Source organism: Carassius carassius, chromosome 6 (genome assembly GCF_963082965.1).
Source record: "Carassius carassius chromosome 6, fCarCar2.1, whole genome shotgun sequence".
NCBI classification, from domain to species: Eukaryota; Metazoa; Chordata; class Actinopteri; order Cypriniformes; family Cyprinidae; genus Carassius; species Carassius carassius.
The window spans coordinates 8663053-8679965 of NC_081760.1; the positions used below are offsets into that span (position 1 = coordinate 8663053).

A 16913-nucleotide genomic window follows, 5' to 3' on the forward strand; every position below is an offset into this window, starting at 1 on the left:
GCATCATTTGAGTTGTTTGATCGCACTACAGAACCTCCAGCGAAATGTGCTCTTTCAAAAAAAAACACCAGTTCGCTATTGTCTGAAAGAGAAACTTTATCAAATATTTTCTTTGTTCTTATGGTTTCTTCTAACTAAATTATTATAATTGTTAGCTCAATCATAAAGAAAATCTATTTTTTGTTTTCATTCTCTAAATTTAAATTCTTAGATGTTTGACTGTAATTAATAATTGAAACAATTATAATGTGTATAAATTTTAGTGTATTATATTACACTAATATGAAATAAAAAAATATTTGAAAAACTATTTTTGGCTCCTTTGCCTCTTTATTGAACAGACATGCAGATAAATGATAAATGCAGATTATAACTGATGTTTCGCACATTTTTTATTAGCTAACTGCTAAACCACAACACTGGCACAGATTCAATCTCGATTTACCAAAAGTTTGAGATCATAAGATCATAAAGTTACATTATTACTGAAGTGTCCATTGAAAAAAGTATGACAATCACATGACACAATTGAAAACATTTAAATGCATTTGGTGTTTAGAGTTTCTAATAGTACATGTTTACTTACTACACAGAAGGTATGCATCATGTTTCTTACATTCTTGTCTCTTAATTGGTAATAGCTTGTTCTTTGACTTGTACTGCTAAATTTGAGGTGTGTTTAAATGTTATTTAAATATTATACAGCATAAGCTGTTATAAAAAAAGTATCACATGTTTTCTTGTTCATGCAAGGAACTTGATAATGCTCCTTCATGTGCTGATGCGGTCACTTCTCTTTGGTGGTTCAGCCAAAGTTGTGCAGAATTTTGAGAGTGAAATATTACTTCATCTAAAATTCTGTTAAACCTTTTACACTCTATTTTAGCTAAAAGTCTTGAAATAGTGCACAGTGACATACCATAACAATGCTGGAGTATTGCAGTTAATTGCTTCTAAATTGGCATTTACATTTAAGGCTTGACAAGAAACTTGAAAATTATAATCACTATAATATCTCCTATCAGAATTTGTGGGGAATCTATATTGAGTCATATTATGTTGATATGTTTCTTAATCAAGTGACAAATTAGAATGACAATTATCTATAAAATAATAATGAATATGATAAAGATTTTACTGAAACCTTCATCATTATAATGTCTCAGTAAACCTCTAATACCTTTAATAAAAATCATCAATACTGCAAACCGTATACTGGATACTTCTAGAAAAACGTATGTGCGTTTGCATCTGGTTACTCAAAATAATGTAACATACCAAGACTTTGTGATCTTATATGGTACAGCAACAGTATCAAACAATCAAAAGGTACCAAGCTGTCAGTCAAAGGGCTCTGATACTTTAACCAGTGTCAATGGAGGAAAACAAACAATAAAAAAGTTGTAAAAGCTGGAGTTCAGTTTATTAAAGAAATCATTGAAGATTTCATTATAATGGATTGAATTGTAATAGAGTGATGGGCATATTGAAATTACAAAAAAATCAGCAAACTTCAACAAAACCAACAAGAATATGAGTTCTTAAAATGAAAAGTGCTAATCTTTTTCTATCCTTTTCACTCTTTTATTGATAGAAACAGTGTAAAATGTACAGTAACAAAAGGACAGTAAATGACAGGATGACAATGGCGAAAGGGCTCCACAATTCATCCCAACGCAAGCACTGCAGCTTCCCAGGCTGCTACAATAACTGCTGTATTTGGCAAAGTTTGTAAGATCCGTGGAGTCAAATCTCATTTACACCATTTACACAAAACATGTTTTTCCATTACACTGTTCATTGTTTTCTATTTAAACTCCATAGACTGACATGTTTGACTGTTGCACATTCTAAAAACATGGAACTAAAAATAAAAGAACTTTTAAAAACGTAAAAATAAAATAAAAATACAATTCACTGCCCTAGTCTCAAATTTGTCAAAGCAAAAACATGCTCTTTGTGAACTGTAAATCCTTCCACCTACAGATTTACCTCAATGGGTGAATAATGAAACTATTGGTTACCTAACCTTGGTTTCAAACAGGTGAAAGTGGAGGGACATAATCTAAAATAAGACACCAACACGACTATAACAACTGGCCATTAAGTAGAATTATAAAGCATACCTTACAGTAAATTACACACGGCGGCCGTGCATTTAAACATGACAGGAACACTCAATACATCGATTCATTTAGCAAGGTGATGGTTATTCAGACAGTCTTAGATAATGCTCTAATGAATATATCAACACATTTTATATAAGCCAACATCCCTGATGAACAAATCCGCATATGTAGCTGCTCACCAGCATATGTTGTGTTTTGGATGCTGGTCCGCACAATGAAATTCTAATATGCTGGTTTCCCAAACTGGGATTCTTCACTTGCTTAACCAGCAGACTTTCCTTGCATAAACCAGACTGGATCAGTATGCAAACTCTGGTCTAAGTTGGTATTTTCAGCAAGGATAGTCTCTGGAAACGTTCTTTATTCTTACACTAACAATTATACAAAACAGTGTATATGTGAGAAAGACGCTCAGTGGCCAGGCATATAGCTCTGTAATGTGAGTGTGTTGTTGAGTTTCAGTGTGTGAGTAGAATGTGCCTGTGAGGTCAGGCTGTATGTTGAGTAAGACACAGCAGACCCCAGCATCAGTCCTGCCATATATGATACTGTCATGGTGTTCCCTGTAAAAAAAAATTGGAAGAAAAATCACAATACATTTTCAATATATCAGTTGATTCTCCTAGACAGAGATGAGATTAAATGGTCTATTGCTTCTCAAATTATTCTCATTGGAAATAATCCAATTATAAAAAGCCTCCAAAAATTGGCCAACAGTCAGAGAATTCAATATCAACAATCCACGTGAATTTGATCTCCCTGAATTTTGAAAAATTCTCAGGGAAATGCATATAAAAAAATAATAACATTCTGATCATCCTTAAATAATTTTAGAGTGATAAATCTGATGTTTTAAAACTTAAATCTAAACATTTGAAACTTAACAGATATTTACTACAGTAATTTGACACCTGCATTCACATTTTCTTCTCAAAGCATAACTGATAACACTTACAGCCCTAAATCTCCAGAGTAACAGATGTTTTACTTGTGCGCCAGCCATACTCACCTGCCACTTCTCGCTGTTGAAGTGGCACCTTGCCTGCCGCCTGTATCATTGGTACAGAGCCAAGGTATCCGTTACTGATTCCCAGCATCAAAGACAGGCAGCAGGGCCAGGCTGGGTGCGCCAGCAGAGGGTGATGCACGGGCGACACGCACATCACAAACAGAGGCAGAAAGAGGACCCGAAAACATGAACACACCAGCAGCTGCACACCACCCCACTCATACGGACACGCTGCCAAGATCTAAAGAGAGAAATCAAGAGCTTTGAACATTTGCCATTTTTAAATGTTAATTCTTGCTCATAGATGACATCAAACAGCTTCATTTCACCTTGCCCACAAAGTCTGCCATGTTGAACAGAGCCATGGTGAGAATAGGCAGCCATTCTCCCAGAGTATCATTGCGTAACTCTGACTCCAAACCAGGGAACAGACACAGTGTGATGAAATATGTCACCAAAATTGAGAGCATATAGGGCCAGATCATCCGAGCAACAGCACACCTCTGATCCAGCAGCTCTGTAAGAAAGTCATCATGCATTATGTCAAAAGATTTCAGGTCTAAAAACGCAATGTTAATTAGACGTAAAGCAACAGTTCACCAAAAAAAAATTCTAATTTGCTCACCTTCAGGCCAACCAAGATGTAAATGATTTTGTTTACTCATTAGAACAGATTTGGAGAAATTGGCATCACTTGCTCACCAGTGGATCCTCTGCAGTGAATGGGTGCCGTCAGAATGAGAGTCCAAACAGCTTATAAACACACTGCAACAATACATAAGTAATCCACACGAGTCCAGTCCATCAATTAATATCTTGAAAAAGTGGATTATTGTGGTGTTTTTATCAGCTGTTTGCACTTCCATTCTGTTGGCACCCATTCACTGCAGAGAATCCATTGGTGAGCAAGTGATGTAATGCTACATTTCTCCAAATTTGCTCAGATGAAGGAACAAACTCATCTACATCTTGGGTGGCCTGAGGGTGAGTAAGTTCTCAGTAAATTTTCATTTTTGTGTGAACTATTCCTTTAACTTTGTTTTGTAGTCTGTTCACTGAATAGCTACAAGCATTTGTTATCAAACCTAAAGCTCACCCTTCACACTCATCCAGGTCCTTTTGGTGTCTGGTTTGGGCACGTCAAACCTGACGTATATTCCGTCTCCATGGGAACCGTGACCCAGATTAACTGCATCAGCTTCGTCAACTGTGCTTGACACCACTCCATCCTAATTTGTGGAACTGCCATGAGTCAATGTCAATTTTATCTTTGAGCAAATCATCCTATCTTAAAATCTGGTAGGGCTTTCTACTGCTTACAACAAATTTGGGTGAAATTAATCATTTTATATTGAGATTGAACAATTTTCTACAAAAATGTTTTAATTAATAATAAATATATTTAAAATAAACATTTTCCTTGGCTAGTCTTGTTAAAAAGAAGTACACTTTGGCATATTTTTAAAAAGAGTACTTATTATGGAAATAAAATTCTTAAAGGGATAGATAAAACATTCTGCCTTTTTCCATTTCCAAGCAGTTCAGCAGATTTAGTCAGCGCATTAAAATAAGTGTACTTCTTTAAAGCATGACAAACTTGATTAGAAATTATGTTTTAAATGATACTTTAAAGTAAAACTTTTAATTTGACATTACAAAGTGCACTTTTTAAAAAAGTGTACTTTTGTGTGTAAAGAAACATACTCAATAAAGTGTACTGTTTTTATTAATAATATATTTTCTCCAAGTACTGTATTTTTGAAATATACTTTTAAGATTTCAAGTACACTACAAGTGCATCTTTGAGCATATTTCTTTTTCAGGAAGGTATGTCTATGACCTTGGATAAAGTGATTTTGCTATGGTTTGTCACAGTGCATTGTAAGGTTGCCTTGTGGCAGAAGTGTGTATACATCCAGAAAGATTTTAGCTAGGGAGCTTTGAATAACCTATTACACCCATTTTTTTTGCCATGGTAAACAGATAACTTTTTCTGCAAAGTAATAAAATAAATAGTTAGCCACAAACACACAGAAACCTTTCAAAACCTGTCAGTAACATATAAGAACCCACACTCAAAAAATCCCAAAAGTCAAGTGCAAACCATTATTTCTATGTGTGGAATTACCTCTTCCTCTGCGCTGCTGTCATAATGTATCTGATATCCACTGTGGTTTTTTGTCGTAAAATTATTAATTTGTCCTTTGAGCCAGCTGTGGCGAGCTCTATCGGTGTGATAACGGACAAAGTGTGTCCGTCGGACCACCACGTGTAACAGAAAACAGAGCGTCTCTATTGAGACAGAGAACAGGAAGAAGATGATGGTGTTTTTCTTCTCGTCTTCCACCAGCAGCTTTGTGAAAATCCGACTCAGAGACACAATAACTCCTGCAGTGCCTAAAACAACCATAATTGACAAAGAAAAAAATTATATATCTATCTCTGACTCAGAGAGACAATAACTCCTGCAGAGCCTAAAACAACCGTAATTGACAAAGAAAAAAATTATCTATCTATCTATCTATCTATCTATCTATCTATCTATATATATATATATATATATATATATCTCAAGTGCAATACAAACCAACATTTCATATGATCAATAGAAATTGGGTGAATTCGTATTTTGGAAAAAAAAATACATATCACTAATTCATATTACCGTAATGCAAAAAAAAAAAAAAAACACTAAATTTCATTACTGCAATGTGAATTTTTTTTGTTATATCTATATCAAAATGTATTTATAAAATTAAATATTATATATTAAGAATCTGTATTTGCTCTGGGCTTCTTCGCCCGAAAACGGGCGAAAACTTGAACGTTTTGAAATGTTTAATTTTTTTGCTTCATCGGATGGGGATGAAACTTGGTGACTTTTGTTGTATTACCTATATGAACACACAAAAAAATCAAGGAGATGATTCTGATATGTTAAAGGGTCGTAAAAAAAAAAGTCACACTTAGCTTCCTCCCGCCCGAAAACGGGCGACATAGGAAATGAATGGGAAATACGAAAAAATAGGAAAACTTAGAGAAACATTTGGTGGTACAAGCTACAGATCAGCAACTGTGCTGAAAAAAAGTGTACAGCAATAAAGGGGTGACACTCTAGAACATCAAGAGTGCAAATAAGACCCCCCCCCCCACACACACCCACGCACACAAACACACACACACATACACAGATAAACTGGCGACTGCAACAGCAAATTTGTAGAATATTCCACATAAAATCAATAAATGAAAAAAAAAAACTTGCTCAAATGCACACACACACACACACACACACACACACACACACACACACAGAGAGAGAGAGAGAGAGAGAGAGAGAGAGAGAAAGAGAGAGACTGGTAAGACTGCAACAGCAAATTTTGAGAATATGCAAAAATAAATAAATAAAAAATACAAAAAGAGACTCTCGCTCAAATGCAACACACACACACACACACACACACACACACACACACACATTCACTCACACACACACACACACACACACACACACACACACACACACACACACACATTGTGTTCCCTTTCTAACCAAATGCTATAGTTTGATTGTAATCATAATGCAAAACCTGATACTTATCTAAACATTTTTGTTAAGAAAATAAAGTAATCATCTTTTAGAATATCTAAATGTATATCTAAATAAAAAAACGAATAAGATAGAGAAATCATGTCTAAAACAACAAAAGGAATCAAAAAGCCTTTCTATATAGGATATATAGGAAGCTATAGGCAGCCTACAGGCTGGTACAGGACATTACACAAAAGTGGCTATTTTTTAAAGCCACTAGATGAAGTTCTTCTCGTGGAACATTTTTTTTTTAGGCTGGCATTCTATTTTGATGTGAAATGCTGCATTTATTGAATTTTTTTTTTAAATAAATATAAAATAAAAAATGATATATTAATTCTAATGGAAAAAATAGCTCATAAAAATTATATAATTAATTCAAAGTATCATAAGAAATTCTAAAAATTCTAAATAATAATCAGAAAACATTATAGAACAAAAATATATTTGATTGGTTATCCTGGGAAAAAGTAAAGTACAATTTTAAGGCTTCGCCCGTTTTCGGGCGGGAGGAAGCTAAGTGTGACCCATTTACGAAGAAGCCCAGAGGGTTAAAGGAGACATTGGATGCATAATTCACTTTTACATGTTGTTTGATTAAATTGTCTAAGCAGTGTGTGGACACAATCACACTAAAATGATAAAATTCCATTCATTCCTTTTTTTAATCCCCAGAAAACTTAAAACAGTCTCAATTTTCAAGCCGTTTTGATTCTCTGAGCAATATGACAAAATATTGCTCAAGCCCTGCCCATGAATGGTGAACTGTCCCATATAAGCATATTTCCACCCTCAGCCAGTACGCTGTCCATTTTCTCTGTGCTTCAGCAGCTGATAACATCCCATAAGCAATGTAGATGTTTTGTAGTTGGATGTAAAAATTAACATAAGAGTCTTCATTCTCTCCCGACAGAAGAGTCACTGAGGACGCAGTGGAATAGTTTTGGTTTTGATGGTAATGTGCCACCAAATGCACCTATATTCGTTTATGTCTGCACAAATCATTTTACTCCAGACTGCTTCTAAACAAGGGACAATTCAAGGAAGGTTCTGCTAAAAAAATTAAACTCAAGGATGGATCAGTACCCACTGTTTGTGATCCAGCTGCACCTATAGAAAAAGTTAGTCTCACACTTCATAATTTTTATGATTAAGTCCAAACTGCTTTCCTCTTCCATAGTGAGGGGCAGGTTGAGCAGAGCTCATTAGCATTTAAAGAAACATGCACAGAAACTGGTCACTTTGTACAGAACTGCTTTGACAAGTTAAAAAAGGGTTTTGTTTTACATGACCATTGAGTTAACCAATGTATGTTACAGACATTTAATTAAGACCCTAAAGAGTACCAATTTGTGAAAAATAGGCATCTAAAGTACCCTTTAATTTTCAGCCAAAAATGAAAATTTGTGCTCTATACATAATATTGTTTTCGCCAGTGAAAATATAGTGTCGTCTGAATTAGGAGAGAAATATGCACTGATCAAGTACTGTTTAGAAGTGAAAGCAGTTTAAAATAAAATTTAAAACAAGTATGTTGTTGGATTTTGATGTGGAAATCATTTTTCAACCGGAGGAAGCATTATGGTATTTTGGTCAGAAGTGACGGTTTAACGGTTTAAGTTAAAACGCCTTGATGGATTCTTACAAAAACACAGCTTTTTGCTTTACAAGACATTAACTGATGGACTGGAGTCGTTTGGATTAACTGTGGATTATTTTGTTTAAGTAAAGCAAATTTGTTTTAAGTAAACCTCCGGGGAAAAAAATTATTATGGTAACGGGCGTTTTGTTTCTGACACGCATTTTATATGGAAAGACCAATCATAACAGACTTGGCAAGCTGACCAATCAGAGCAGAGTAGGTTTATGGAAGGGAGGAGTTTACAGACCTTAAGCTCAGAACCGCTTCGAACAAATAATTTTGAAATCATTGAAAAATTATTCTGAAATTAAATGAATATTCTGAGAAAATGACAATGTTTTCTGACCTTAGATGCATTTAAAACTGTTGTAGGCGAGTCCACATAATATTAGGACACTTTAAAATACCATATAACCTGTTCTTTAATACTTTTATTACAATTTTTATTTTTGACTTTATTATTTAAATTACTGAGAGTCTTCATTCATAAAGATACAAAAAAAACTAATTGCATTACGGTAATGAGAATGGGAGCAAAATAATGTGAAGTAAATATTAAATTTATTCTAATGAATAAATGAGTCATGTGGTGATGGAAGTTTGGCTCACTCTCTCCAGTCATCACGCCCTGTGTGTACCTCTTGGGCAGCATCCCAGTGTAACCATAGAAACTAGATTGCTGCACTGTAAAGGACAAAAGTATAATGTTAACAGATCACAAAAGCACAATGTAGGCCAGTCGCAAGAGCATGCTTGCTTGTATATATTTACCTGTGCATCCAAATGCAACAATGGCAATTGCAGCTAGAGTAAGAGCATAGGACTGCTGAGTGTCAAACAGCTCCAACCAGACGTCAAATACACTCACAAACACCAAAGGTCCCAATGCAAATAGATATCCTATTTATGCAACACAGGATAATTAGTGATATTGCAATTGAAAAATAAGAATCTGTGTGCGTGCATGTAGAAAATATTGCAGAGGAGCTTGTGAGTTTGTTTTAGACTTTACATCATTTTCTTTTGAGGTGGTTTTTGCATTGTCTCACCCACACAGATGCGAGTGTTTAAGCTCAGTCTCTCCACAAGAGCGTTGTTCACAATGACAGCACTGAGAGCCACCATAATATACGTCAAACTCATGTCGAACACAATAGAGGTGCCTGATAATAGAAGATAAGTATTTTGACTGTGCAATACATAGCTGTCATTTATCGGCCTACAACTTAATTTGGTCTTTCCCGTGATGTGTAACAGGTTGGTCGCATCACACCTTTGAATTTGCGGTGGAGGTAGTCCACATCGGTGATGAAACTATTGTATGGCAGTAGAAAGCCAACACCAGCCAACAGCATGGCAAAGTAGATGCCATGGTAGCGATCATCAGGAATGGATTCCTCTGAGTCTGAAAAGAAGACACAAGCTTAAATGAATAGCAACCAGAATGACAGAGGAACTTGATAAACTTGAGCCCTGTTTTAATGAATAAAAAACAACTCAATGCTTTTGTGTTGTGTATGATGGTATCTTGCACTAATGCAGGGTTGCATGGGGTTTGTGACTTGACAAAAAGCTTATAATTAATTGACAAAAAAAATTATTAAAAATATCTACTTAAAAAAATAAAAATAAATGTTACTTAAAATGTTGCCGAATATAAATACAAATATAAATAAATACAAAATAGAGTTGTGAATGTACTTTTGGTTATATTATTGAAATATACAACTTAAAATCTCAGGGGGATCTTCAAGTACATATTTAATGTCAAAAGAGTTCGGCTGACAAAAAAGTTTGGGAATCTTTTCACTAATGCATGCATTATTTTGGAAATTCTTGCATCGTATCCACATATGATATAACCTTAATGTATGCACCAAATACATCAATATATATATATATATATATATATATATATATATATATGTATGTGCAATTTAATGTTTTTTTGTATGTGCAATTTTTATAGCCCTGATTAGTACAGTCGTGGCCAAAAGTTTTGAGAATTACATAAATATTGGAAATTGGAAAAGTTGTTGCTTAAGTTTTTATAACAGCAATTTGCATATACTCCAGAATGTTATGAAGAGTGATCAGATGAATTGCATTGTCCTTCTTTGCCATGAAAATTAACTTAATCCCAAAAAAACCTTTCCACTGCATTTCATTGCTGTCATTAAAGGACCTGCTGAGATCATTTCGGTAATCGTCTTGTTAACTCAGGTGAGAATGTTGACGAGCACAAGGCTGGAGATCATTATGTCAGGCTGATTGGGTTAGAATGGCAGACTTGACATGTTAAAAGGAGGGTGATGCTTGAAATCATTGTTCTTCCATTGTTAACCATGGTGACCTGCAAAGAAACGCGTGCAGCCATCATTGCGTTGCATAAAAATGGCTTCACAGGCAAGGATATTGTGGCTACTTAGATTGCACCTAAATCAACAATTTATAGGATCATCAAGAACTTCAAGGAAAGAGGTTCAATTCTTGTAAAGAAGGCTTCAGGGCGTCCAAGAAAGTCCAGCAAGTGCCAGGATCGTCTCCTAAAGAGGATTCAGCTGCGGGATCGGAGTGCCACTAGTGCAGAGCTTGCTCAGGAATGGCAGCAGGCAGGTGTGAGCGCATCTGCACGCACAGTGAGGCCAAGACTTTTGGAAGATGGCCTGGTGTCAAGAAGGGCAGCAAAGAAGCCACTTTTCTCCAAAAAAAAACATCAGGGACAGATTGATCTTCTGCAGAAAGTATAGTGAATGGACTGCTGAGGACTGGGGCAAAGTCATATTCTCCGATGAAGCCCCTTTCCGATTGTTTGGGGCATCTGGAAAAAGGCTTGTCTGGAGAAGAAAAGGTGAGCGCTACCATCAGTCCTGTGTCATTCCAACAGTAAAGCATCCTGACACCATTCATGTGTGGGGTTGCTTCTCATCCAAGGGAGTGGGCTCACTCACAATTCTGCCCAAAAACACAGCCATGAATAAAGAATGGTACCAAAACACCCTCCAACAGCAACTTCTGAAGAACAATCCAACAACGGTTTGGTGAAGAACAACGCTTTTTCCAGCACGATGGAGCACCGTGCCATAAGGCAAAAGTGATAACTAAGTGGCTCGGGGACCAGAATGTTGAAATTTTGGGTCCATGACCTGGAAACTCCCCAGATCTTAATCCCATTGAGAACTTGTGGTCAATCCTCAAGAGGCGGGTGGACAAACAAAAACCCACTAATTCTGACAAACTCCAAGAAGTGATTATGAAAGAATGGGTTTGCTTTCAGTCAGGATTTGGCCCAGAAGTTGTTTGAGAGCATGCCCAGTCGAATTGCAGAGGTCCTGAAAAATAAGGGCCAACACTGCAAATACTGACTCTGTGCATAAATGTCATGTAATTGTCGATAAAAGCCTTTGAAACGTATGAAGTGCTTGTAATTATATTTCAGTACATCACAGAAACAACTGAAACAAAGATCTAAAAGCAGTTTAGCAGCAAACATTTTGAAAACTAATATTATGTAATTCTCAAAACTTTTGGCCACGACTGTATATTTGGTTATTGTTTAATATTAGCTGTTGTACATAACTCACCATAAAAACTGTGAGATTTTATCCGACCCCTATTCTCCTCCTCTGGCAGCTGACTGAAGCTGAAATTCGTGATCACAGCCTTCTCTCTACCCTGCCGATTTCTGCTCCACTCCTCAGAGTACATGCCTGGGAAAAAAATGTCAGAATTCATATATTGGGAAAAAACGTGTGTGTGTGTGTGAATTCATATTATGATATCTTGCACCAGTATCCACATAATTTTTATAGACCTATACTGTGCAAGTAAAACTCTATTCTTTTATTTTATGCAACCAAGCATTGCAGTGGTTTAGTATTTGTTCCTACACCCGTTTTCATTCGAAGCATTTGGGCATGAATGTGTTTCTCTCCTACCAGTTGACTTTGTACAACCGCGCGCGGTTTAAATTTTGCGGCATGTTATGAAACACAGTTAAACTAGTCAATTGGACTAGGTGATAAACGCGAGATTAACAATGACACGTCGAGGTCACCTGACCGTTCCACCAAAGCTATTTTTAGAAATATGGAGAGTCAGTGTCATAGTGTATTTTTCTACAGCGGGGAAAAAAAATGAGATACTAGGCTATATCACAATTGCTGTTGGAACGAAGGATCATTTGTCTTTTTGACATGCTTCTTTACATATGCGCAACTTAATGCAATCGATACGTACAGTATGATAATAACTGAACATCAATCAGAGCTGTCGCTAGCTCTCGTGAATGGATAACAGGTCTCTTACCTGATGTTCTAATGTCATTCACTTCCTAAAACGAATAATCTTTAATTAAGATCCAGTGTCTCGTTTCCAAGCGGTGTTATTTGAGGATGCTCGTTTTCTGCTCCCTCATTCTCTCTCGATGCTCCCCGCCCTCTTGAGCAAGTCACGGAATCATCACGCGCTTAACAATTGATCACCAGGGCTAGTTGTCACACTTTCTATAGAGGGGGTTCATCTGTATAAACACATAGACGGTTAAATCATTGTCTATAAATAAATAAATAAATAAAAAATGTCCACCTTTAATGTCCAGGAATAAAAGATTCAGAATGAATAACATTTATTTTAAATAAATACAATTTATTTTAAAGGTTACACTCTTAAAAATTTGCTACTTTTTGATGCTGTGAGGGACCTCTATAAAATATATTATGAATAAAGTCATAGGCTAATTGTGGAAATATTAATATTTTATATAAATGTAAAAAATGTCTTGGAAAATAATTAGTTATATAATATTATTTAGTTTTTACCAAAACTAACTTTAGTAGTGTATTTGTTTTGTTTGTTTAAATATATATATATATATATATATATATATATATATATATATATATATATATATATATATATATATATATATAATATTTTCTTATTGTAATGTTTTATAGATTTTTATTCAATTTAATCTTATTATTATTATTATTATTTACATTATTACACTGTTTTTCAGTAATCTTTCCATGGACCTCCTAGTGCTTCCTTTTGGCCACCTCTGGGAAAAAATATGCTTCTTTTAAGAACTATTCAATGTAAGATTCTTTGAGGAACCAAAAACTAAAAAATGATTCTATGGCATCATTCCTTGTGGAATCGTTTTTTTAAGAGAGCATGGTTAGGACTGAACTAGGTTTGAAATTAACACACAAAACCATTGCAAGAGAAAACACATCTGTGTGTGCATTTTTGACAGTTGAAGTTACTGAGATCCAACCACTTTGTCAAATGGCAACAGTCTTCCCCATTTAATGCAAATCGTGACATCTGCATCTGGATTTTTCAGCTAACCATATTCATGTTACCCAGCACCATCTTGATACGGTGCATTTGCAATTTAAGGAACAGTGTTAAACACTTTTCTTCAATAATAAATATTTCTCTTCTTTTGTTGTTTGAAGTTCTGTTTTCACATTCCAATGGCTTTCTCTTGGGTAAAAGACCTCAGGAGATTTCAGAAGTAATGCAGAACTGAATGCTTAAATTATCTATTATCCTCATTTTGGTCACACTATAAGACCTTATCTTATAGTCAGATAAGTTCTTATCAGAGTAAAAAAAAAAAAAAATAACAGTAATATTCAAAAGCAGCAGATTTTTTAACAAAGGAGATTAAGGCAAACACATGAAGACATAAACGCTAATTTAGATGCACTGGAAGATAATTTTAGAAACATGTTCTCTGTGAGAACAAGTGTGATTGTGTCTTTTATTCCTACATACTCAAAAAAAACACATATATAAAGTGTCATCTCCATGGAAACATTGTGTGTGAGATCTCTCAGGAGATGCTGAGGAAACAAAACCCTTCATCCTCATCTTCTCTGCAGTATGTGGGTGGGTGCACTCAGCAGTCTTATGGGGGGCTACACACAGTTAGCAATCCTGCATTGCAGTCTGTCATGGAAGATAAAGAGAGAAAAATCTACTGACTCGATGTGAGAGCAAATACACACTTGCACACATACTGTGCACAGCTCAGTATCTTACTATTACATTAGTCTTGTTTTGTAAAGCAGTGGGGAAAGCCAGAGAAGTTAACTAGAAGTAATTTTAAGTGTCATGAATAATCATTTCACATACTGCAGCAAAGTGTCTCCATTTATACATGTCTATGGCTGTGTACCTCAAATCGAAAAAGTATATTTTTAGGAAACTTAAAGATTATATAACTGTTCTTGCAGATTATAGAATATTACTGAAATAAAAAGTGTACTTAAAGACAGTACACTTTCATGACTTTTAATAGTCACAATAAAACAAAACAAAAATACATTAATCATTATGTTTTAAAAAGTAATTTGTTGTCAGTGTGCTTTAAGTGAAGTGACATTCAGCCAAGTATGGTGACCCATACTCAGAATTCGTGTTCTGCATTTAACCCATCCAAAGTGCACACACACAGAGCAGTGAACACACACACGAAGCAGTGGGCAGCCATTTATGCTGCAGCACCCAGGGAGCAGTTGGGGGTTCGATGCCTTGCTCAAGGGCACCTAAGACGTGGTATTTCCAGCCCGAGATTCGAACCCACAACCCTAGGGTTAGAAGTCAAACTCTCTAACCACTAGGCCACAACTTCCCCTTAAAGGAGTACACTTAATCAATAGAAATAAACAGGGAACACCTGAATCAAATTAACACCATGGGGACAGGAACAAGAAAGACCAAATATTGGCATGGAAACACATGGGGAGTAAAATGCACACAAAAACAAGGAACAGAGTCTGAAATAACGCCCCCCTCCAGACGGCATGTCCTCAGGACAGACTTCTTTGGAACAGGGACGCCTCCAAAGCAGTACCAGATCTAGGCACCATGGCGGAGCAGGCAGTTCAGGAAGCCATGGCGGATCAGGGAGCCCAGAGAGCCATGGCAGAGCTGAGAGCTCAGGAGGCCATAGTCTCAGCCTCAGCCGTGATGCCCATGGACCGTTGGCTAAACTTCTGATGCATATGAGACACAAAAGTGAAAACACAAAGTCGTCATCAGATTTGTTGAATTATCTGATGAGCGGCCAGTGGGCTGGAGAGAGCCATGTCCGTCGGACTTGCCTTTGGAATGGCCAGCATTTCTGGGCTAAGGATGGGGGTGCTGGGAGGAGATGGGTGGTCGGAACATTTGGCTAGGTATGTGGAGGACATTTACATTATCAAGGAACATTATCACTGACTTCAGTCTAGCATGAGTTTAAGCACATTAACTCATTAAAAAAACAAACAAACAAACAAACAAAAAACTCCCGTTATGATCAATGGAGCTGACTACACTGTAAAATGAATCTCATTTGCATCGTGCGAACATCTGCACTTTGTTGTTTATGATGAGAGAAATCGCGAGAGGGCAGATTTCTGTGACAGCGCTATACCATCCAGCTTCTCAGCAATGACTCATCTAAACACCTCTGATTTGCCATTGCATTCATAAGCTCAACACAATCATGTGTGATTGGTTGTAATGCTCAACGCTGTAAAAAGATATGATGCAGCATGAGCAGATCTAAATTCAGTGCCCAATTGTTTAATTGCGCAGAGCTATTTGGTGCCATTTTTGGCCCAAGCCCACGTTAAATTCCGACTTGTAGCCTGCAGCCTTACACACGCTCTGCCTATGCATAGGCCTACTCTACTTGAATAGTTTTTATGTAAATGTAAATGTATCTTTAGGGTTAGAAAAAAAATTGTGGATAACTTGAATGTAAGGGATCCAGAATGATTTTCTGAGCCCTTTTCCACACTCTGGATGTATACAGTTCTTGAAGGGTGGGCAGGGGAGCACCAATAATCCTTTTCAGCAGTCCGAACCGTTCTCTGTAGTCTTCTGATGTCTGATTTTGTAGCTGAACAAGTGAGAGTGAAGCACTTGGAGTGAATTTTTCTTGAAGTAGGCGGGTTTTGGAAAGCCTTTGGGCTGACAACATTTCCAATTTTGTCAGAGAAAATTACAGCTATATGGCAAACCTTTAGAACAGGTGAATGTGTTAAGGTATCTGGGGATTTGGCTGCATACTAAACTGACATTTGGAATACATATAGTAGTGTCACCTATGTCACTGTGGCTGTTCTCTTTACCATTGACAGATCTTTATTTCCAAAAAATGGTTAATGTTAAAAATAGGGTGATAACTAAGGATGCAATGGTTATGTAGTGTCTTGAGCAGAATTATAGTTTAATAATTACAGTTTTCACGGATGGATCTAAAGATCCAGAAACAGGTCGAGCTTCAGTAGCAGTATATATTCCATATTATCAAGATAAAATTGGTAAAAGGGTATCTGATCAAGTAGGAGTTTACACAACAGAGATGGCAGCAATATTGTTAGCTACCAGGTGGATGACAAATGAATGTGGTGATTCTATCTCAGCATTCTGTCTCGGCATTTTCCAGTTTAATTAGTGGGAGATCCTCAAGACAAGAAATTCTATATGAAATGTGTTTAAGTATGTACAGGATAAATACATTAGGAAGCAAGATAT

The 16913-nt window shown here is 36.2% G+C and overlaps 1 protein-coding gene across 1 annotated transcript; it reads right to left on the reverse strand.

The window, feature by feature from the left end:
- Positions 1-1405: 1405 nt before the first annotated feature.
- On the reverse strand, positions 1406-14334 carry slc29a4b (asolute carrier family 29 member 4b). Its single transcript, XM_059552147.1, has 12 exons — positions 14171-14334; positions 12681-12894; positions 11957-12082; positions 9646-9777; positions 9422-9535; positions 9144-9272; positions 8982-9056; positions 5267-5535; positions 4235-4367; positions 3468-3655; positions 3139-3379; positions 1406-2692 (listed from the first exon to the last, which is right to left on the reverse strand). The coding sequence occupies exons 3-12, from the start codon at positions 12078-12080 to the stop codon at positions 2541-2543; spliced, it is 1557 nt and encodes a 518-aa protein (XP_059408130.1). The 5' UTR covers positions 12081-12082; positions 12681-12894; positions 14171-14334; the 3' UTR covers positions 1406-2540.
- Between the last annotated feature and the right edge of the window lie 2579 nt (positions 14335-16913).

What these genes read in the sequence shown, in the direction of transcription:
- slc29a4b (XM_059552147.1), bottom strand. Translation starts at nt 12,080, where the DNA reads ATGTACTCTGAGGAGTGGAGCAGAAATCGGCAGGGTAGAGAGAAGGCT. An exon ending in CCTCCACCGCAAATTCAAAG is followed by an intron (nt 9,536 to 9,645) that starts GTGTGATGCGAC and finishes TTCTATTATCAG; the next exon opens with GCACCTCTATTGTGTTCGAC. An exon ending in ACAGCAGCGCAGAGGAAGAG is followed by an intron (nt 4,368 to 5,266) that starts GTAATTCCACAC and finishes TCCACAAATTAG; the next exon opens with GATGGAGTGGTGTCAAGCAC.